This window comes from Malania oleifera, chromosome 3 (assembly GCF_029873635.1).
Source record: "Malania oleifera isolate guangnan ecotype guangnan chromosome 3, ASM2987363v1, whole genome shotgun sequence".
Lineage (NCBI taxonomy): Eukaryota > Viridiplantae > Streptophyta > Magnoliopsida > Santalales > Ximeniaceae > Malania > Malania oleifera.
Window position 1 is genome coordinate 5,699,539 of NC_080419.1, and position 24,932 is coordinate 5,724,470.

At 35.2% G+C, this 24,932-nt stretch overlaps 1 protein-coding gene across 2 annotated transcripts in view; it reads right to left on the reverse strand.

The window, feature by feature from the left end:
- Window positions 1-24,932, reverse strand: part of LOC131151881 (uncharacterized) — a 47,760-nt gene that overhangs the window by 7,488 nt on the left and 15,340 nt on the right. For both annotated transcript variants that reach the window (XM_058103343.1, XM_058103344.1), the window contains 3 exons: window positions 14,658-14,727; window positions 14,018-14,274; window positions 212-328 (listed from right to left, as the gene is read on the reverse strand). In XM_058103343.1, the coding sequence (XP_057959326.1) occupies window positions 212-328; window positions 14,018-14,274; window positions 14,658-14,727 (444 nt within the window). The remainder of the gene's footprint in view (window positions 1-211; window positions 329-14,017; window positions 14,275-14,657; window positions 14,728-24,932) is intronic.

Here is a 24,932-nt window from a genome sequence, read left to right on the forward strand (position 1 = left end):
AATTCAAGAAACATCAAGCAAATATTTATAATCCCTTTTGATATGATAAACTTAAAAGCGCAAATTATCCTATAATGCAAAAGGCATGGTAATGTGCAAATTTAATCTCTTAAGTTAATCTCCCTACAATGTTTGAGTAGCAAAATGGGAAAAAAAACAAAAAACAAAGCAAATAGATACAATTATACAAAGAGGAGAGAGAGAAAATCACTGTAGGGGTAGGCACTGTCCACCCAACTTCTGGACACCAATCCAAGGATGGGCGCAAGTCCTCAGAGGAAACTTCATATGATAGCCCTTCACCCAGAGGAGGAGGCGGCAGCTCAACCTAGAAAAATAAGAAATTTTAAAATAAAACAAAATTTAACATAATTCTAGCAATAATTATGTACAAATTCTTTACTTTTCAATAGTACACATTATGTCACCAAGACAAACTAAAAGGAGCTTGCAATAAACAATCATAGAATTAGAAGGTCAGTGATCCCATTGCAATGACATGGATAGAAGTTTTGATTAATTCAATTCTAAATGAGTAACCATCTTGGGGGGGGGGGGCACACTAGTGATTTTTACCACAAAGTTCATGCATGCTCCTGAAATTTATTAGAAATTGCAATAAGCCTGGATATGTGACCACTATGAATGGACAAATTATAGGAAATGATCTTTTTGAATAAAAGAAGCGAAGCTACCAATTCACTAGGATTTTCTTTGCATAGATTTCTAGATGGGAAACATTTTCGTACTTCAATACAAACCATGAGAGTGCATGGTATTAGATAAACAATGGCTGCAAATCGGCAAGCAAGCAAAATGATATGGAAACAACATATATCTTTTCCACTTATATCATAGAATAACAAACACAAGAAGCAAGCTCATTGCAACAATGACAAGCCAAACAGGAAATTTATTTTTAAAAGAAAATGACACAGACAATTTAAGGGCTGTTAAAATTTAAGAAAATGAAATCAAAAATGAAAACTAAAAATCAAAAATAAAAACTAAAAACCAAAAACCAACAACCTAATCAATTAATACTTCTAAATGAACAGAAAATTAAAATTGGATTAAAAAATTCTCATTTTTGTCTTGGTATCAAATAATAATTAAAAATAATAACAAACTAGAAATTATTATAATTATTTTACTTATTTATTATATTTGAAAATTCACTTTTTAGTGCTACAAGAACAATCTTATTGTATATGACAACTGAAAATAGTAAAAATATTGTATAAATAACTTCTTATTTTTTCAAATTTTAGAAATTTTATGAATTTTTTTACTTATATTTAAAATTGACATGGTGATTTTATATTAATTTCAATTAAGAATTATGTATAAAATGAATGATTTAGTCCACAATAGTTAATTTTGGCTGGTCAGGTTGTCAAAACAATTGAAAATCATAAAATTTAATTTTACATTTTTTGAAAACAATAAAAAAAAAAACCGACAACAAAAGAAAAAAATTGGCTACGTTAACTAACATGTTATTATAATCTAATTCTTCACCAACGAACACAAAGAGGGCAAAATTGCAACTGCACATCATTTTATCGCACTTCTTTAACTTCTAAAAACAGCTAAATTTACTATTTTTAAGCTTACTATAATTTTACCTTTAATTCACACTATTTACGCAAATAGATATTGCCAGAAAAAATTGTTGTTTCCACAGAAAATCAAAACAACTAATTACATGTTACTTCCTACAAGGCTTCATATATTTGGAATTATCGGTCTTGGGCACATAAATACATCTTTGAGCAACAATTGTCATTGAACTAATTACAAAAGTTTCAAGCAAACTTTGTCTATCAATACATGAGGTTTACCACTGGTATCATTTTAGAGTCGTCAACAAGTAATTATGATCATATCAAGCTTTCACTTGGCATAGTGTTTATTTCTGTAACAATTATGACGATATTATGTATTATAAAAAAAGTAATTCTATTGAAGGCATGAAATATGTAAATAGTGAACATCCATATCTTGCTACATCAATAGCCCCTAAAATGTTGATCAGTATTTGCATATAATGAATATCACGATAAAAGTGGAATTTAAAAGAATAAAAAAAAAAAAAAAAGAGTAAAACTGAAACTCAGATTTCAAAAACCTAACTTGACTGTTTAATTAAAAGAGGATATGCTGATGGAAAAATTCCACAAATTGAAAATATATATATATGAGTATTGGATAATGCTGGAAGAGAAGTGCCACACTTGGTTTGCTTTTTTGATGATAAAAAAATTGTATTGAGAAAGAAGAATAAGAGAATACATCCTAGGAAAGGACAACCTATCATGATAATAATAAAACAACAAAAGTAAAAAATAAATAAATATAGTAAATCTTAGCAAAAAACTAAATTAGAAACCCCTCTTTAAGCCTTTTCCATCATAATACACAGAGCTGTGCAAGTTTTCTAATTCACACTGGCCTTTCCTCAACTTCCATTTCACCACCAAGACGAACTTCATTTCCCCTGGAATGAGAAAGCCACAAACCCACGTTATCTAACAATTGTTGAGCTTCTAATTCCTTACCATTAACCTCTTCCATAAGAACAGGCAAAATTCCATCCATAGACTGCTGCTTTTTACCCACTCCATCATCTTCAAAAATAGGAATTCCCGCAAATTCTTCCATTGGAGGTAGTGGCACACATGATATCCCCAAGTATATCAGATAATTCATAGTGTTCCCAAACTCATCCAATAATAAACCATAATCAAAAGCAAACTTGCTGGCAGCATCTCGTCATCCGACACATCTCCCCATTGCTTCTTATCCTTACAGACCTTACCCTTGTTTACCTTTTTCTCTATATTACCCTTTTGAACAGGAGGAGACTCCACAATACACAACTTACCCTCAAGCTTTTGTTTTAAGAGTTTTTCATCATCCCTTTAGGGTTACCCCATCTGTCTTCAAATTCTTTCCACCACTCTCCTAAATCTCCATCTGACACAAATAAACTTTGTTGCACCTAGCACTATCAGAACTAGTTCCCTTCTCAACGCACTTTCCACCCCAACCTCAATTGTACCCTGCACATCATACCCACAAACTTCTTGATTCTTCGTAAGACCGTTCCCCCCCCCCCCCTCCCCCCAAAAAAACAAACAAAAAAAACAACAAGAGCATCAACCAAATACCCATATTTGGCCAATGCAATTACGTCCTTTAAAGTAGCATGACCCTTTACGGTGAAGAAGAAGAAGAAACCAACCTCTCCTTCTCCAACTATACAGCAACTCTAGCAGGGTTACGTGAATTTCCCCTTCACACCAAGCCTAGATGTGAAATTTGATTAATTCCACACTCATTACAAAAGCAAACAGCTCTAACATTGTGAACCCCCAACCCTTGAACTGTGTCCTCCTTTAACTTGGAGGAACCAAATTTAGGCCCAAAGCATTGAAGCAAATTTGGACTATAGGCCTGGTTATTATCAAAGACGATGGGCTTTTCTGGTTCAGATCTAAAGCCTAATTTAGAAGTGATGGGCTGACTGAAGCATCAACTTGCCCATTAGATTTTATGAAATCTAACCCTATATTGCCCAGCAACTAGCCCAAATGCGAAGAGACATTAATAGTACCTGAAAAATCCATAGGTAGCCTTGCTCACCACTCAAAGGAGTTTGCCAAAGAGATACAAAAGCAAAGAAACTCACCACTCTAAAGATACAAATAATTCACCATTTTAGAGATATAGAGCTTAAAGGATAAAGTTCACCACTCACAAAGGAGATACATAATTGAAGTGAAACAAGGCAAAGGCTAAAGTCTCCAATTTTTATTCAAAAACACTCCTTATTCAGCTAATATATGCCTGTATGTCGCAAGCCAATCTTGTTGAAGGCATTATGCTTACCTATGACTATCTGCCTTCTATGCATCGGATGTGCTACCATCATGTAAATAGTAGTATAGGTTTTATTCATAGAGTGTGTCAGTGCCTTTTCTAAAAAGGGAGTATAACTCTTCAATCAATTTTATGTTTCCTACTGCCAGAGACAAAATAGCATATAAAGCTCTTTAGGGGAGGGGGAGTGATCATCAATCATTATGCAAATCACAAGCATTTGTAAACGTGTTTAGCCTATTTGCCTCCCTCGCCACAAACACACATTGCCTACACAGATGTTGTTAATGAATTACATTGCTTTACAACGTAACTCTCATCTTCTTACATGCTTGCTCATTGCTTTTGCTTACTATATATTTGATGGTCGTGAATGTGTTTATTGTGGCAAACTGTGGTATATTCCTAACTAACTAGTTTCGCAAGAGTGCTTTTTAGTTAGTGCCATACAGCCCTTCACATGGTGTGAAGTGTTTGGTCCGTGACAATTGGTATCAAAGCTTGGTTAATTGCTTCATGAATTTGATTGCCTTAATGTTGTGGGATTATGTGAAGCATCAATAAGAGACTATGAACACCAATACTAAGAGAATTGAGGCGCTAGAGGCGCAAGCTAAGTTAGTCGACCATTTGGCCATGAAGATAGCGAAATTTGATGAATGTGCTGATGTATTGGAGGGATCACAAAAATATCAACAAGGTTACATTGTGGAAATGTCTAAGGAGTTCCACACTACTATAGAAGCTTTACATATCCAATTGAGTTATATGCATGCCAAGATGAACATGATAATTCATGCTATGGTAAATTCCAACTCTACGGGGATAAAGTATGGAAGAACGAAGGTGCCAGAACCCCCAGCGTATGGGGGTGCTTGTGATGTTAAGGATTTGGAGAACTATTTATTTGACATGGAACAATACTTTTGTGCAGCAAGGACCAACTCAGAGAAGGCGAAAGTATTATTGGCGACAATGTGCTTGAGTTGTGACGCTAAGCTGTGGTGGCTACCAAGTACAATGAGATAGAGAACAAGCGGTGTGTAATTGACTGTTGGGCAGACTTAAAGAGAAAGCTCAAGGCCCAATTACTTACTAAGAATGTGGAGTACAATGCTTAGTGCAAACTATGAGATCTCAAACACACTGGTACAATTGGGGAGTATGTGAAACAATTCATTGCTTTGATGTTGGATATCCAAGACATGTAAGAGAAAGGTATATTGTTCTACTTTCTTAAGGGGTTGAAACCGTGGGCAAGGGCAGAACTTCATCAACAAAGAGTTCAAGACTTGCCTACCGCAAAAGCTGCCAAAAAACACTTGACTGACTACGCTATAGAGAGTTCCACAATGTCTAAAGAGAAAGGCATGGGTAGAAATAGCAGAAGTCTTTCAAGAGGGGCAAACCCAAAAGTGGGCGAGCTGACACCAAAGCATCAACTTCAAAGAAAGCTTCATTGTCTCAATCTTTCAACACATCCAATGTAAAGGTAAGATGGCATGTTTTGTATGTCAAGGCCCTCACAAAGTTGCTAATTGCCCTCACAAGTCATTGCTCAATGCCTTGCAAGCTGTCATTACAGAGGGAGCACAAGGAGATGATGAGAATAAGGAGGAACCCCAAGGATGGATGTAATTCAATCACTCAATGCGTTGAGAAGGCGAACAAAAGAACCAAAAGTTACCAAGCAAAAGGGCTAATGTTTGTGGATTTGCGAATCAATGGGAAAAGCGTCAGTGCTATGATGGATACTGAGGCTACCCACTACTTTGTCTCACAAACGGAAGCACAGAGACTCAAGACTCAACTTGAACTTGGAGATGGACTTAGGAGACATGAAAATGGTTAACTCTACAACTCAGCCTTCTATAGGAGTAGCCAAGCAACAGTGAAGCTTGGACAGTGGGCGTGACATGCAAATTTCATAGCTATGTCAATGGATGATTTACAAGGGATAATTGGGCAAGAATTCTTAAGGGATATTAAGACGATATTGATGTTGTTTTCTAGTTCCCTTTGTTTGATGGAAGATCAGGCTCACATTGTGCAAGTTGTTACAAGGAAAGGAGATCACAAGGAGTTTCTCTCAGCCATGCAGCTCAAGAACGGTTTAAGGAGGGGTGAGCAGACATATCTCCCCACATTGGTAGTGAACAAAGATGTTGGCCAATAGCGGGGGTGCCTACTAACATCCTAGTGTTGGATGAATACAAAGTTGTGAAGCCAAAGAAGCCACCTCATAACTTACCTCCAAAACTGGTTGTGGGGCATGAGATCAAGTTGTTACCATGCATGAAGCCTCCTACTAAATGGTCGTACCAAATGGCACTTTTAGAGTTAGCAGAGTGGAGGAAGCAACTTGATGAGTTATTGGAAGCTAGGTATATATATCCTTCCAAAGCATCATTCAAAGCACCAATGTTGTTTCAGAGAAGACATGATGGAAGCATGCATGTGTGTGGATTACCACACACTCAACAAGGTGACTGTATGCAACAAGTATCCCATTCCACTAATTACTAATTTATTTGATCAAGTCATGTCAAGTACTTCACTAAAATTGATTATTAGTCAGGCTACTGTCAAGTGAGGATAGAAAATGTTGATGAGATAAAGACTAATTGAGTGACACGGCATAGGGCATGCAAATTCATGGAGATACCCTTCAGGTTGACAAATGCACCAACGACATTCCCCACATTGATAAGCCAAGTGTTTCATGAGTACCTTGACAAGTATTGATCTTGCTAATTAACATTATTCAAACACAAAAACAAGAGAGAGTGAGAGAGAGAGAGAGAGAGAGAATCTTGATTGGTTATTATGTTTAAATTTTGATTGGAACTAGGCCAAGTACTAATCTTGCTAACATATACAAACAAACAAATGAGAGAGAGAGAGAGTATTTGAATTTTAATTAAGGCTTGAAATTGAATTATAGAAGGAGAGTCTACATATGGGTCCCCAAGTTAGTTTTCCACTAATAATTGTTTACACATACGAAATTTGTAGATTTACTTTAGCAGAGTGAATGAGTACCTGGATTCATGTCCTTCTGGGTATCGCTTCACGCCGCTTGATGATGAACTCATTGCACATTACCTCCTTAAGAAAGTTGCTGATGACCCTTTACCTCCTAATAATATACCCGAAGTCACTCTTTATCAAAACAACCCCGCCGACCTTGCTGGTACTATGTTTCTACCTCCTAATAATATACCTGAAATCACTCTTTATCAAAACAACCCTGCCGACCTTGCTGGTACTATGTTTATAACTTTATATATATTCAATATTCATAGTTACTAGAATAATTGAAAATTTTCTTCTTCGTCATAGCAAAATGTTTTGAAATTTAATGGACTAAATTTTTAAAATCTCTTATATATGTTTTTAGTTGGCTTCGTGTGATTATCTACTACATGCAGGAAGGTATACGAATGATAGACAAAAGGAATACTTTTTCTTCATGCCGCAGGATAGAAAGTATCAAAATAGGAAACAACCAAGCTAAAGGATGAGGAATGGGTGTTGGCTTTTTGAGTTTGATCCCTGTTTTGATGCTGACAAAGTATATGTATCTTATGTGTGCACTTAGTGTGTCAACAGGTTTACATTTCTGCACGGACATAAGATACGAGTAAATGGAAGCCTAATGGACTTAAAGATTATGCATTTTAGGCGAATTCCACGCAGAAGAGCAAAGAAGAAAGAAGACATTTGTTCATTTTAGTTGTAACTGCATTTAGTTTTTTATATTATGGTCTGTAATAAATGCATCTCGTGCATGATAAGTATTAAATGCTCAATACCACAGGCTGACCATTAGGACCTAAATGCTATAACTTATTCACACATGGTTGAATAAGTTCAAGGACAAAAACAGGGCTTACACTTTAGTTGACCGACGTTGGATTTTTTGAGTTTAATTAAAAAGCCTAGGCCATAGAATGGCAATAGGAACTATGACCCTTACACTTGAATGCCACATGCTTTTTCACCAGGGTTGAAATAGCACAAGAGACCAAACGGGACATAAAGGCCATTTTTGTGATGTTTCGGGCGACCGAACCTTGGCAATATAAAATGTCTCGGTCGACCGAACTGACTGGAGGTCAACAAGTTGACCAAGCCTCAACCGACCAAGCGGTTTTTGAACTGACTCTCCTCAGTCGACCAAACATTGGATGTGACCATCCTCACTTCACTCGGCCGACCGAAATGTTAGTTCAATTTGTGCTCGAGCGACCGTAATTCGTAGCTCAGCCAACCAAACCTCTCACCGGGCAACCGAAAGCTCGAAGCTTTGGAAAATCGCCTAGCTCAGCCAACCGGCCAGTGGCCATGGGCGACGGAACTGGAAAAATCCCTGAGAACTATTGTGAGTGTTCGAGCGACCGAACCTCTCGGGTTGAAAATGTTTACCATAGGTAAAACAGGGTTAAAATTAATTAAACACAATTAAATTTTCTTCCAAAAGGACCTCCATGTCCCCAACGGTTAGTTTTTATGAAAAATCTATATATACTCTTTCATTTGGCTTAATTAGCAAGAGATTAGAAAAATCATTAGCAAAAAATTTTCTGGAATTCTTTTCGCTCATAATACTCATATAGCTCATATTCTTCCAATCTTTTGAGGCATATTGCTCATTCTCCTTGTTCCTTGATTGCAAAACTATCTCTTGAGGAGAATTATTTATTATACTCCTTGGCTACAAACCAATTGCAACTTGCAAAGGAGTTTAATCTCTTGATATTTTGCTTACATCTCCTACATATTATTGGTAGCTTACAACTCTCTCATTGTGCCGTGTTTGAAATTGATTTTAGGGAGTAAGCTACAGTGATTCCCATACTATTTTATTGATAAATACTATTCAAGAAGAAATCATATTTTGGCTTCTAAGTCTTGGCATTTTCATTGCCAGATTCAAGGGCTTGCTTGTGTTATTTGCTAAATATATATATTTGCAAGCTAGAATCCCTTATCTCAATTGTGCTTAATACTTTATATAAATTGTGTTGAGATATTTGCATAGAAATTTGAGTTCCTTTGATTATTGCTCTTTGATTATAATATCTTAAAATCAAAGGTATCACTCTCACATATATACAATATATACACATTGGTTGAGAGTTGACATATAACTTGAGCAATCTCACCTTGGGCATTAATACTTATCATCTGCGAGTGCATTGGTTGTGTTGTGCATATCGGTACATATCTGTTAGTGTAAGAAGCATATGGTTGTACGAAATATTTTATTTAATTATCTATTGTATTCCCAACGGGTGGTCGGAAGAGGGAGACTAGCCCTATGAATAGTCCCGAATTGCTTAGACTCGGTTAGGTGAGCACCGGACTGGTTCAGACCCGGTTAAGAGAACTAGGTACACCATCTTGATAAGGTGTTGTAATCGGTGTCGCTCCACCCGTAAGTGAGCTTTAGTGGAATCCTTGGGCTTGCGAGCTAGAGGCAGGGACATAGGCGGCCGAACCCCAATAACATATCGTGTGTCGCTTTCTCTTTTCCTTATCTCTTCACTTTCAGTATACGTATGCTTGCACTAAAATTATCGTGAATGATTTATTTGGTTTGAATTTCTACATACATATCTACTTGGGAAATACTGAGTCTGCTATAACTGTTACAACTTTTGCTCAGTGTTAAATTATTAGGTGATTGGTATTTGCGTAGACTGACCCTAGGTTGTGAAATACTACTTGTGATTAGGATTTAACCTAGGAAGAAATTTTAAATTTACAATTCACCCCCCCCCCCCCTCTTTTTTGGGATTACACCAATTCTAACAATGGGTATTGGGGGCCCGGTGCAGACATACCAATTTGGCACAACAGTGCAAAGATTGGGTCCAGGAAAGTTTTGGTCTACTTCGAGGGAAAACCCCCCAATGGCACCAAAACCCAATTGGATAATGCACGAGTTTATGGTTAATAATTTTGAGCCTAGAGTTAGAGGTGACCCAGAAGGCATGAGGGTATATGTTTAATTAATTTGTCATTAATAATATAACTCATCTCCTTTTGATCAAGCCTTGAAGTTTTTCTTCTTAAATTAAGTTTTTTGTATTATCTTGTTGGGTGTAGTTGGATGATTGGGTTTTATACAAGATTTATGAGAGAGGTGGAAAAGCTAGTGGCAGACCGGAGGAAGGCAATGAGGTAGCACATGTACAGATGGAAGTGCAAGTTGTCATGGATACTTCTGCTAATGATGCAATGAGGGATATTAACAATAATATTGAATCTTCTAATGATGAATTAATGGAATTGGATTTTGATGCAATATTGGATTGGGATCTTAGTGACACCAATGCTGAAATCTTAGTTGATGATGATCATGATCCACAACCCAATGAAGCAGCTACTGCACCCCCCCACTACTACTTCAGCTGCTCATGCTGATAATATTGTCAATCATCAAACTTTTGTACCATCTGATCATCATCAACAACCACTTGGCTCTTGTGATCAAGTTTTTGTACCATCTGATGATCAAATTTTTGTATCCTATGATGAACATCAAGAACGACTAGTTGGTTCTTATGATCAAATTGTTGTGCCACCCTCCGATGATCATCAACAACCACTTGGCTCTCATGATCAAAATTTTGTACCCTCAGATTATCATTTATAACAACCACAAATTGTTGTGCCATCCTTGATCAGCATAAGTTACTTCTTCTTCCTTATTTGAGCCATCTCCATCTTCTATCTCTTCCATTATAAAAGAGAAAATTTTGCAATTTGGACATCCAGAAGAAATATGTTCATAACTCCAACACTTAAAAACACTTTTTTGAACTATCACTTGATGAACTAGCTGACTTCGGGACAGCCTCAACATTACACCTTCTGCTGCCTTAGAAGAAGAGGATTTGGTTGTTGTATTAGGCTTCAACATGGATGCACTCCCTCAGTTTGAAGAGCTCTCCCTGATTCCAAATTTGAAAACCACTCTTTCAAACTCTATAGTTTGTTGTTTTCTACTATCAGCGCAAGTTTCCTCACATTGTTGCAACTCCAATAAGGCTGTAAACTAACCATTTCACATATTCCCTCCTTCAAGCCACCCAAATAGCAAGCTATTGTTTGTTCTTCACGTTCAACTATGTCACACTTCAACACTAGCTTCCCAAATTCCATTGTGTACTCCTCCACAGATAGATCTCTTTGCCTCATATTATGAAATTTTAGAAAACCTTCTTACCTAGTCTTCTGGCAAGAACATCTCCAATGACTTGCTTTTGCTCATTTTTTCATGAGATCTTTGCTTTTTGATATTTTCCCTCCATAAATAAGCATATTTTGATTATTTTCTAATTTTTACAGAAAATACCTTCAGTATGCATTCATCCAAGTACTCCTTGAAATTGAAGACCATCTCAACAATTTGAAGCCAATCAATGAAATCATCAAGTTGCATTCTTCCTTCAATTTTTAGAATATTCAATTTCACATCAGCAAACTTTCGAACCTTTCGCCTGCGGTGAGGAGAAGAAGAGTCATCACTTTGAGACATGATTTGGAATATGAAGGAAAGGGTTAACATCACCATCATCATTGCTGGAACCAGTCCTTCACCAACACATTTCTCATAATGTTTAACATCTAGCTGAAGTTCCTAGATTTGCCTTATCATCTCATCCATTTCCAAATCATGGATATCTCTCTTATGTTGTTCTTACTTCTTGCACATAACAACCAACTAAGCTCTGATGCCAACTGATAACCAGTTGTTAAAAATGAGGAACTAGCAAACCACACACAATAAGTAGCCTTGCTCACCACTCAATGGTATCCACTAATGAAATCCAAAAGGATAAAGTTCACCACTCACAGAATTGAAGAGAAACAAGGCAAAGGCCAAAGTCTCCAATCTTCAGAAAAAAAAACACACTATTTTGCTAATGCACGCCTATGGATGTTTATATAGAGTTGGAACCACCCTCCAAAAATAGGAAAATGCTCTTCATGTTTTCTAGCTATAAGTAATTAACGTTGTCTAAATAAAGACTCAAAAGAAGGGCAAAACACGTTTCTTACATGGGTAAAAGTAAAACAAGCAGACACATAGAAAGCTTAAACTGGAAGAATGCACACAAAAAATTCAAATGACCATAACTTCTAGCAGACAACTCCAATTAATGTGTAATTTAATCCACCGAAAAGAGCACTTATTCAACTTTAATTCCACAGGTGACATGCATATTTTCAAGCTCTATAAACTTTTCAAAAATTGGTCTCAAAATTGGACCAAAACCGTCCACAACTTCAAGAACCGAATTCTTTGCATTAAGTCACCTTCCAGCAGCCCAAATTCACTTGAACTCTTTGAGCGCACTCTTGTGTCACTGCCCCCAGCCCTTGTCTCGCAAACCCTAGCTAGTCTGAAGTTTTCTGCACTGTCATCCACTGCCACTCCTTCCCAGAGATGCACTACACTTCCAGAGCTACTGCAACACCTCCCAGCCTGCTGTTTATTGGCTTTGAACCTTCCACCATCACATCCTTCCAAGTCCAGCGATCTTTATCACCTGCAGTTTCCTCACAATCAAATTCTGGCAATCTCTAACCTTCTTTGCATCTACCACCAACCCCAACACTTAATAGATCTTCACCAACTCTCCCCATTCAATCCCCCTGGTATAAGAATGGAATTACCCTTGCCATTCAAAAGCAATCCCAGTTCCAAGAATCTGCCTTTATGATTCATCTTAATTGCCACCCAATACAGAATTTTACCAAACTTCGTATATCGAGTGAACTGCTCTAATCTTGAGAAGCCCATGGAAAAACAATTGCACACCCATTGTGCAGCCAATATCGTGATCCAAATCCACCTGCTCCTATATCAGGATTTCTCCTCCAATTGAACAAAAGCTCCTTCCCCAAACTTTTCCAAATGCAGATCGAAAGTCTTCCTTTCAATCTGGATGGACTTGATACTTCTCCTCCATCCCCAACTTTGACAACATCTATGAAGGAAAGGTAAAAAAAAAAAAACAAGTGTGAAAGCGAAGCGAGTGCGAGAGGCACAACTTTTTCTATGACAGGTTTGATCAGCAATCACAACAGCATTACACAACACTTGGTTTGTCATACATACATACATACATACATATATATACATACATACACACACACACACACACACACACACATATATATATATATATTATTGTAACCAGCAGAAACTTAATTGACTTCATCCCTCCACTTAATTGACTTCATCCCTCCACAAGAAGATCCACAGATCAAGAGATACAGAAGATCAATTAAAGACCTTCAACAATAGGCAGTATTGGGCAGGGCTAAATTCACTATGGATGAAACGGGAAACATCACCGGTGCTTAATTTGTTCTCGAATAATGCAATTTGATTATTTTACAAAAACAAAAGATTCAACAAGGTTCCCAGAAAATTAATTTTCCACTCTGTTGCACACCTGCACTACCATCTTGTATCAGCACATTAGTCATTTTGATGGTTTTAATGCCTATGTCAGAGGCCAGGCGAACACTTCCTGTCAGGTCTTATGTTAGCAGTTGAGGGATTTCTTTTCACATATATTAGCAAGTAAAGCACAGTAAATCACCATTCCCAAGCATTGGGTAAAAGTCATGTTTAGGCTTCTAAGCAAAATTTATAAGCTAGAAAAACCACTGAAATCAGTTAAACAAGATCAATCATCATAACTAGTTTGTTTGACCTTCAAATCAAAAAATCAAAGCTACAGTGAAGTGGATTTGAGTCCACAATGTCTCCATCAAATCTAGTAAAATTATACAATTTACACAAAGATAATATAACAGATGGTTATGCAAAAGAAAAGCATGAGTGTGTTATCAAAAACATTGTGAGCAGAGAAAGTGGTTAGAGTAAACATAGGGGTGTGAAAACAACAGTGAGAAAAACAAAGCAGTCGATTTTTACCTGCAAAAGAAAGACAAAAGGGATACAGCATGGAAACAAATAAGGGGGAAAATTAAGTTAAAACACCATTCAATATCATGCACTCATAGCATTGCAAACTTAAAAAATTAGCATACTGCCATACAGAACAATCAGAGAATATACAAACAGGCAAATAGAAAATGTTACCTGAACCTTTCCATCATCCAATATTTGAGATATTCTTCCACACCAAAAACATCCGTCAGTCCACCAATCCACCAAATCCCCCACTTTCCAGGCATCATTGACAATAACTACAACCTCTGAGATTGCATTGATGTCAGGTAGTTGGCTTTCACGATATATTTTAGGAAAGGAAGGACGCACCATTAACTGCATCTTTATATCCCTTCCCTTAGCTTTAGGAATTTGGGGTCTCTGATATAACTTTGTCCAATTAATTTCTGAAAATGACCACATTAACGATCCTATGTAAGTGGAGATGGAACTATAAAATCTAGTTTGGAGAAAGGATTTCTGGCATAGTATTTAAATTGTAAACCAGCATAAAAAATAACCAAGGATTTGAATTTCGGCGTAAATTTTTTACTACATGCCCGCACCATCCTTCAGCTCAATATAGAGATTTGCCTTCAGGATATGTAATCATGAGATCAGAAAATGTTCAAATCCAGAGATACTTCTTACAGATAAAAAATAGCAAAGGACAGCATATTATTAATCCCTGTAATGCCAAATCAAAACACAATCTGGAGTACATAGTTCAACACTACATGCCATTTCACATGTAGGTATCTGCGCAAAGGCTGCCAGGTGGCTAACTTACTTTCATCAGGAAAGTCAAAATATTCCAACACGTGCCCCAGATGACCTCTTTTCGAGCCAATCTCCTTTATCTGACAAGTACATAAACATCATACAAGGGCAAGAAATGTTTCTAATCAGGAGGTTGTCAATCACCAAACTACCCAAAGCAAACTACACAAAGGTCTTATAATCTGAAACAAAATTAAGAGTCACACTTCAGAAGCATGAGTTTATTAGAGCTTTATTTAAAACAACACCAATATAAATTATGTAATGTATATGAACACTAAGATAAGGCAGTTGATAATAAAAAAAACCTTTTTCATATCTAAATTTAGTCCAGAGAAGTAATTGACGATATCAGAAGAGTTAGATTCGGAATGGGAATTAGGAATAATATGATTTACTAGAGGTGATCCAAACAATAGAAGCTCTAGCACGCATCACACAAAAATTTTATTTTATTTTACAGTGTGATAACTCAACCCTCAACGTCAAGCCTAAGACCAAGCTGAAAAAAAGAGGTTGGTTGTGTTATTCTGCATGCGATCTTTCATTTTTTGTCCTATTCTTAGGAGATGGACTCATTCTCCTTTTATATCTTTCCTTTTTAATAAAATTTCTTATATCAAACATATATATTGTGATATATTAACATTAAAAACATAACATTTGTCATGTATAATGCAGTTACATATAATATTATATAATTATTAATTAACATGTCGCCACTGTATCATACCACATACTTAAGATTTGTCAGGTCCTCAAATCCCCTCATTCATGTCCTATCCTACCTATGTACCTTGTTCGTGCCCAAGCTTCATATTGAACTATCATGCCTATAATTTTACATGCATATTATGTCAACGATACAGCAAACAGCAAAGCAAAAGATTTCTTTCCTTAGTTCAGCCCACAATTATTTCCTTATTTCTCAATTCATTATTTTGAACAGTTAGCATATATTTAGTTTACATGTATAAGGCTTGACAGATTATAGTTTACATGTACAGGGCTAGAATCATGCTAGAACTTATTTACTATCCATGTATAGCATTCTTGTAAAGTCTATATATAATATACAGAACTCAAGGCCAAACCATTCAGTCATATTCACACAATACTTTGACATGGTATCAGAGCCAGCCAACTGCAAAGTCTTTTTTTCCCCCTTCGAATTTTTTTGTCTTCTCGGTTTCGAAGGTGTCTCTCGTTTCTGTGGCTGTTGTGGTTTTTTTTTTCTCTTCTGGAATTTTTTTGTTCTGTTCTTTTGGCATTTCTGTAGCTGAGTGGCTGTCGGCACAGCAGGTTTTCTGGTTTGCCATTTATTTTAGTGCAGGCAACAGCTTTCTGTTGCTGTTTCTGGTGCTTCTCTGTCTCGGCACAGCAGGTTTCTATCCTTGTGATTCTCGGCACAGCAGGTAACAGCTTTCTGTTGCTGTTTCTGGTGCTTCTCTGCCTCAGCACAGCAGGTTTCTTGGTTCAAGATTTATTTTTTAGTGCAGGAAGATTGGTCTTGGTTCTCTCTGTTGCTGTTTCTGGTGCTTCTCTGTTCTTGTGATTCTCGGCACAGCACGTTTTTTGGTTCAAGATTTATTTTTTAGTGCAGGCAGGTTGTTCTTGGTTTTCTTTGTACCTGCGTTGATTTATTTTTTGGGCTTCTAGATTTTCTGGTAGTTTTTTTTCTTCCTGCACAGTCTGCTTTTTTTTGGCTTCTCGGTTTTCTCCTTTATTTAGCATGGACTCCACACCTGTGTACCAAGTTTACGGGCAACAATTATTCTAAGTGGGCATGTCAATTTAAACTTTTCCTAAAAGGAAAAGATCTTTGGGGTCATATTGATGGCACGGATTGTGCACCCAATCCTGATAAATCCAAGGAGTCAGCGGCTTGTCCTTCATGGGCTGTGCTTGGTGCCAAGGATTCAGCACCTTGTCCTTCATGAGCTGTGCTTGATGCTCAAATTATGTCTTGGCTCCTTGGCTCAGTTGAGCCACATATTGTCCCCAACTTGCGATTTTATCACACCGCTCAATCCATGTGAACTTATTTAAAAACAGTATATCATCAAGATAACGGTTCCTATCATTTTCAATTAGAGCATGCGATTGCCATGTTTCAACATGACAATCATTCCATCCAAGACTATTATTCGAAGTTTCTGACTCTTTGGAACGAATATTCTGATCTGGTCACTGCGGATGTTCCTGTTACCTCTCTTCCCATTATTCAACATCTTCACGAGACTAGTCGTCGTGATCAGTTTCTTATGAAACTCCGTCCTAAGTATGAATTTGTTTGCTCGTTTCTATTGAATCGCTCTCCTGTTCCTTCTCTTGATGTTTGTTTTCGTGAATTACTTCGTGGGAAACAACAGCTTAGTACTCAAGTTACTCTGGCACAATCTCATGGTAGTTCAGGGTCTGTCCCTGTGGCTTATGCTGCTCACCGACGAGGATCACCTGTGCATTCTAGCACCTTGCATTGCTTTTGCTGCAAAGAATTTGGACATACAGCTGCTAATTGCTCCAAGAAATTTTGCTCTTATTGCAAGAAGAATGATCACATTATCAAAGACTGTCGTATCCGCCTGCAAAATCGTCAGGCCTTGGCATTACAGACTTCTATTATTGTACCCCCCACAATGACTTTTGCGGCCCCTGGCTCTTCTTCAAGTGACTCCTCTGTTCCTACACCTTTTACAGCGAACACACCCGAAATGGTGCAACAGATGCATATTTCATTATTATCAGCAATGGGGCTCCAAGGTAACAATTCTACTAAACTCTGGTATATGGACTCGGGTTCCTCTAATCACATGACGAACAATCCCACTACCCTATGTCATGTTCGGCCCTACGCTGGTCAATCCGCTATTCAGACTGCCAATGGCAGTTCTTTGCCAATAGCTACTATCTGAGATGCCTCTTCTAAGTTCACTGATGTGTTTCTTCAGACTCCTCGTCATCTTCATTTGGCTGCTCTCCATAGGATCATACACTATGTTCAGGGCACTTCTGCCCATGGTTTATTCTTCCTTGCAGGCAATTTGCTGCTTTTAGCGACGTTGATTGAGCTGGTTGTGCAGATACACGTCGCTCCATCACTAGTTGGTGTGTGTTCTTAGGTGATGCATTGATCTCTTGGAATAGTAAGAAGCAAGACAGAGTTTCTAAGTCATTGACAGAACCTGAATATCGGGCGATGTCTCTTGCTTGTTCTGAAATTATTTGGCTACGAGGATTGCTTGCTGAGCTAGATTATTCAAAGACCAATCCTACACCTCTACATGCCGATAATACGAGTGCTATCCAGATCACGTCCAATCGTGTCTATCATGAGCGCACGAAGCATATTGAATTCGATTGTCACTCTATCCATGAAGCATTTGAAGCTTGTGTTATCACTCTTCCACATATTTCCACTGAATTACAAATTGTGGATATCTTCACCAAGGCTCTCAATCGTCATTGACATTGCTTCCTAAGTAGCAAATTGATGCTTGTTGATCAACCCGCATCAATTTGAGGAGGGCTGTCAATGGAACAGCAAACAGCAAAGCAAAAGATTTCTTTCCTTACTTCAGCCTACAATTATTTCCTTATTTCTCAATTCATTATTTTGTATAGTTAGCATATATTTAGTTTACATGCATAGGGCTTGACAGACTATAGTTTACATGTATAGGGCTAAAATCATGCTAGAACTTATTTACTTTCCATGTATAGCATTCTTGTAAAGTCTATATATAATATACACAACTCAAGGCCAAACCATTTGGCCATTCACACAATACTTTGACATATTATACATCCAAAAACGAAAATTAGTATAAATTTTGAGAAAAATATTTAATTGATATGCACCAGCCTTTCATATCCTAGTTTTTTTTAGGTTGTTGTATATCTATGAGTGAGGCAAGCTTTGATTCAGTGGTGAGAGCATTATATCCAAATCTAAGGTTTGTACCACAGAAGCTGCCTCCAAGCATGGGGCTCAAATTACATACATCTTGCCTTTCCCCGACCTTGGGCTGCATGGGAACCTTGTGCATTGAGTGCTACACATTACATGCATGTGTATCTATCATGCCTTGATTGTATTATGAGTCGTCAGCAGTTCATAGCCAAGATATGTCTCCGCTAAGTAGACCTCTAACATCTGTTTTCCATTTTTGCCCCTCTTGGATATAGGGAAGGGATTATAGGGCATAAGGTGTGCAGTTCCATCCTATAACTGGTTTCAATTAAGTAGCACAAGAATAAGAGTATCATCCACATCATGCTCTTAAATTTCTGCAAAATTGTCAAAATTTCTGCTTTCCACCACCCTCGAAATCGAAATGACAATCAATCCCCTTCTGGCAAAATTTCTGTTGAAATTTCCACAAATCATCCAAAATTTAATATGAATGATAAATTTCATACTTACGAAATTGTATGGAAAATTAAAGTTGTATAATATCTACAACATTTTATTCGATCAATTATAATTATTGGTATTTATATAACAAAATATTTAACTAATTTATGGATTTCATTTACTTTAATTGAATACGAATAATAATATTACTGTATTACTTATAGAACCTTATACACCACATACATGTCATTGATGTATTTTATACAGAACATTTAGTTCTAAATATTGTATTATTATGTTTTCTGACAATTTCTAAAGGATAAAAAAATTCCTTGCTTTACTAATAATTTCCATCATTTTTTAAAATTGAAATTGAAATCAACATTGATATCAAAATTTCTGTATTTTGCTAGCCTCCAAATTTTGGTTGACATCGAAATTTAAGATCTCGATCCACATACAACAGAATTATGTTGCTATAGTCCCACAAGTGTCTTTCCATTAGAGTAGGTGCACTCTTTGAAATATCTCTGAACTTACCTTTAATATGTACTTTATATAAGGCTACAACAGTAGGGATAGCGCAAAACATTTTGTTGGAAAAAAAAAAGAGCCCTAATCCCTTGTCCTTTACAAGTAAAACAAAATATATTTAGAAATAATTAAATTCAAACAAAATCATTTAAAACCACATTTAAGAAATTTATTTTTATAAGTTAAGGTTTAAACCTTTAAAAAAAATTTAATTTGATTAAAGAAATAATAAAAACTAATCATGCCATAAATTTGAAATAAAGACTGCACATACGCTGAAAAGAACAAGAAGAAATATCGTTAGAGATGAAACAATGTAAAAAAAGGAGCATAAAAGATCCTCCTAAGAAGAAAAATGAACAAAGAAAAAAAATTGCAATCAAAATAACAGAGTCTTCCAGTCACACTGTAAATCCGAAAAACACACCCCCTTGAAGCACCCTGCCGCAAAAACCATAACAGTACAGGAGCAAAGGCAAAGACATCTTCTTCCCTGTCAGTACATTCCTCTCCAACCAAATACCTCACGAAACATCAAATATCCCACACCTCCACAAAGCCAAATCATTTCTACTCCTACCAAAAACCAGTGGAGGAAATAGCCAACAAATCCTCAACCAAATGTGGGCAAACCCAACTCTTGCCAAAAAAAAAACAAACAACTTATTCCACCCTCCATAAAAAAGATCAGTGCAAGAATACATGAGAAACAGATTCAAAACTGTCAAAACAAAGAAATCAACATCCAAAGTTGAATATTTTTAAAATATGTTTTTTCAAATCTCATACTTCTCCAAATTTTCTCTAACACTGAAGAAACACCCTCAATTTTTTAAAACATGCTTTAAGACATATAATAATTCATTTAAAAAAATTGTATTTTCTTCTATCTCATTCAAAAAAAATCAAAATCATAAAAGAAGAATAGTACAACTTTGGATCTTTTTCCAAAAACCCAAATGCTGACATTTTCAATAGATGTTGAATATTGAGGGTTTTTACATAATAAAAAGAAAGAAGATGAATGTTGTATGTATCTATTAGATTCCTTTTAATATATAGTGGTGTGTAAATATCAAATTTTAATATTTTCAATACTCTTAATATTTTTAAATATATATTACATAATTTTATTTCATAGTCTTCCTGTTATACTTATACCATGAGTATCGATCCTACATCAATATTTTATAATTTCAAAGAAAATATAAATTTTCATAAATAACTTCAAACTAGTAAAAAGAACCCACGCTTTGTGGCGTGGTGGAATTTGGAAAGTGGAACAAGAAGAAAAACATAGACTCTACAAATTTTATTGGAACATGCAAGAACAAACAAAATTAATCAATGATAATGAATAAAGGGCTATAAACGAAACAAATAACAATTCAATTAGGTTAAGAATAAATAAGATCAATCCCATACAACTTCTTTGTTGACTCTATGAGTCCAATCCGGTTTTGATAATGACAAATCACTTGGTATTTGATCTGTGCATTGAGAGTGTGAACAGGAACAATCTTTAGCATGCACAGAAGGCTAGCAAGTCATGGAAGCCATGAAGATTAAAGAATATACATCTTGGCAAAATCCATGAAACTAAAAGAGGAGAAAAATGAAGATGCAAGCGGCAAGTTTAAGAAAGTCATGGGAATGGGTATTTAGAACTAATGTATTTGCATATTTCATATGATTTAATTTGAGGCTCAAATTATACCCTAGACTGACCTTAGGATTCATGCATCTCATGAACATCAATAGGGGATATTTATGGACTTAAACATATTTTTGAAACCCCAAAAAATATTTTACAAAAAAGCAAAGAACGAGTGCAAAAGCAAATTTTTCAAATAAAAAGGGAAAATCCAAGAAATGAACAGTTCAGAAGACTAAACTCCACGTTCATTCGTCTGAAGATGTAACTTTAGAAGACTGAAGTTAAGCTCAGTCGTCTGAAGAATTTCTTCATAAGACCGAAGATTAAGTTCAGTCGTCTGAAGAATTTATGGTGAAACACAGAACCTGACAGAAGCACCTCAGAAGACTGAACTCAGACTTCAGTCGTCTGAATCCGACACTTCAGAAGACTGAACCCCAACTTCAGTCGTCTGACCCTGTGTCCTGGTTTATTTTTCGAAACTCTAAGGAACTTCAGTCATCTGGGCTTTAACCCTCAATCGTCTGAACCTGCAGGAAAGATTTAAAATTTAATTTTAATGAGAGAACTCGCGACTTAATTTTTGATCCAATGGTTAAGATTCATTCTAAGGGCAAGGTACTTATATAATGAACATCTAAACCCTAGTGCCTTAACTTAGATCAACAAAGATCAAAGAGAACAAGAAGAACAATAAGAAACAACCACAAGAAGAAGAAAATCAAACCTTTGGCATACGATTGAGCATATTAACACAACTTGGGAGATCACACTACTGAGGTTGTGATTGGGATTTCAAATCTTATACTACACATCTAAGCTAAAGCTACTTTGATCCTCAAAAGGTTTTCTTGTGATTATTGTGCAAGCATTTTGATATTGAGGTTTGGTAAATCAAACTACTTGTTAATATTTAGTCTCATAGAGTTCTTCATATAAACTAATTCACTTGTTGATATATATTTTTCAAAGAACTTTTCATCTCAAAATCTATTATTGAATATAAGTTGAGTGATTGAACTTGACTGTATTTATTTATAGATTATCTAGATAAGATCACTACTTAAGAAAGGTTTTCGCCATTGGTTAAACAGTTTTGATTCAAATGTGTATTTAGTTAAAGGCTCTATATTTTAGATATCTTAAAACCACTTGATTAAATATCCTTAGTGTTCATAACTATATATTTTATTGAGGGATATTTTCTGGAAAACATTATATTCAAATTTTGATCTTTGGAAATCATATTATATATATATATAGACTTGCGTATTACAAAGATCGTATTGTGGTTGAATATTTGATAGAAAGCTTTTTAATTTTAATCGATATAATATTCAAGACAAAGCTTTTGATAAGTTCACATTTGTTATTCGTGCATTTTCACAAAGTGAACTAGAACCCTAATTTTCTCCAAAGCTTTTACTTATATTATTACTTGGGAGATTTGATAAAAGGGAAATTGGTTAAGCATTTCATGCATATAACGATTGTATCGTTTCATACATATCGAGCTTCAAGTTTCATCATATGTATGTGTGATAGGTTTCAACTCACTAGCTTTGTTAGAAGCGAATCTTTAGTTGTTTTGCAGATTTGATATTATATTGTAATTACGGTTCGGGTTGTGAATCGGGTGAGGAGGAGGTTGTGGCCCTTGTAAGCAGCGGATGTAAGGGAAGCTCCATCCTGATTAAGGGAGTAGGGATATAGTGGAATCCTTGAGTGGGTTGCTCAAGACAAGGACGTAGGCCGGGTTGGCTAAACCTCGTAAAATCATGTTTGCCTTCTCTCTTCCCTTATCCTTTTATTTTCCGCACTGCATTTCATTACTTGTATTTTATGTGTGTATGTTTGAATAACCTCACACGCACTTAATTGGGTAAAAAGAATTCATTGATAAAATAAATTTAAATCAGCCTCAAACTCCTGCATTTAATTTGTTAAACATAGAAATCGGGGTTAAGTGGTAATTAATTTGAAAGATTTCAAAAATACCCAATTCAACCCCTCTCTTGAGATTACACCTTAATTAACATTCTTGTTTACCCCGATCCCTACATACATAAATTTAGCAAGATACATGAAAAGATCATTGAAAAAATAAGAGTATAAGATATAAAAAACAACCAAGTGAAAAAGTAGAATATAGTTAATAGAGCAATTTTATTTTGTTGCCAAGACATCTTTAATTTAGAACTTTATTAATAATTAAATAATCTGACAAATATTGTTACTTTATTATTTAATTATTTGTGAGAGAGAGGGAGAGAGAGAGAGAGAATTAAAAGGGAAAAGAAAGTAAAAAATAAAAAACAAAGGGAAAAAATCTCCAGTCAACACATGTCCATACTTTTTGTTATTTAATTATTAGATGGAGAGAGAGCGAGATAGAAATTAAAAGGAAAAAGAAAAGAAAAAAAAAAGGAAAGCAAAAAAACATTACTTTATTCTTTAATTATTAGAGAGAGAGAGAGAGAGAGAATTAAAAAGTAAAAGAGAAAAAAAAAAGTAAGTAAAAAAATAAAGAGAAAAAATCTACAGCCAACACGTACCATTCTTATTATTTAATTGTTTGAGAAGAGGGGGAGGGAGAGAGAGTGAGTTAAAGGAAGAAGCAAGAAGGCAAAGTGAAAAAATAAATCAATAAATAAAAAAAAAGCCAAAAAACTTTGTATCGACGCCTATCCAGCCCAGGGTTCAGCTTTAATACATAGTAAAGATAGGCATTCTTAATTTAGTTTATACACTTAATTATGAAAATGTATAATCACTTTTAAAAATATATAAATTATGTTTAGAACCATCAAATTATATCAATCAAGATTATTCACTTATAATTATGTGCAACATAGTTACTAGTTGTATGAAACATCTAGATACAAGGGAATAACAACCATACATCTTCATATCATTAGCCATTAAGAAAGGGAAGAACCAAAGAACACACATCTTCTACATAGAAGTAACATATGTGTTAAAGTTGTAAGCCGATGTGTTGGACCAAAATATCTCAACTTCTAAACCCTGATTTGGTTTATGGAATTAAGCCTAGAATGAAATCAAATCTCAGGAACAGAATTGCATTTGCAGAATCAAGGATGGAATCGTATTATGACCGGAATATGATTCCTGCAAATGGAGGAATCACAATTCTAGTCTTCATTCCATGGATTCAGATTCATTTTATAATAAAAAAAATCTAAAAACAAAAAATACTAATAATACTAATTATTTTTATATTATAATAAAAAATAATAACAATTAATGATAATAGAAACAATAATAAATCATATTTATTATAAAATAATAATAATAACAAGAACAATATTAATAATAAAAAAGGCCAAAATAATAGTAATTATTATTTTAAGGATAATAATTATTATAAAAATAATAAAAAACTAATAACAACTAATAGTAACTACAATAAAAATAATATATATTATTGTAAAACAATAATAACAGCAAGAGCAATAATAATAAATAAAAAGGCAAAAATAATAATAATTATTTTAAGGATAATAATTTTTTTATAAAAATAGTAAAATAGTAATAACATTAATAAATAATAATAACAATAATTGTTATTATTATTATAAAAACAATAACAACTAATAATAATTACAATAAAAATAATAAAAATTAATAATAATATTTTTTAATTTTAAAAAAATAATTAAAATAGTAATAACAACAAAAACAAAAACAACAACAAATAATAATAATAATAATAA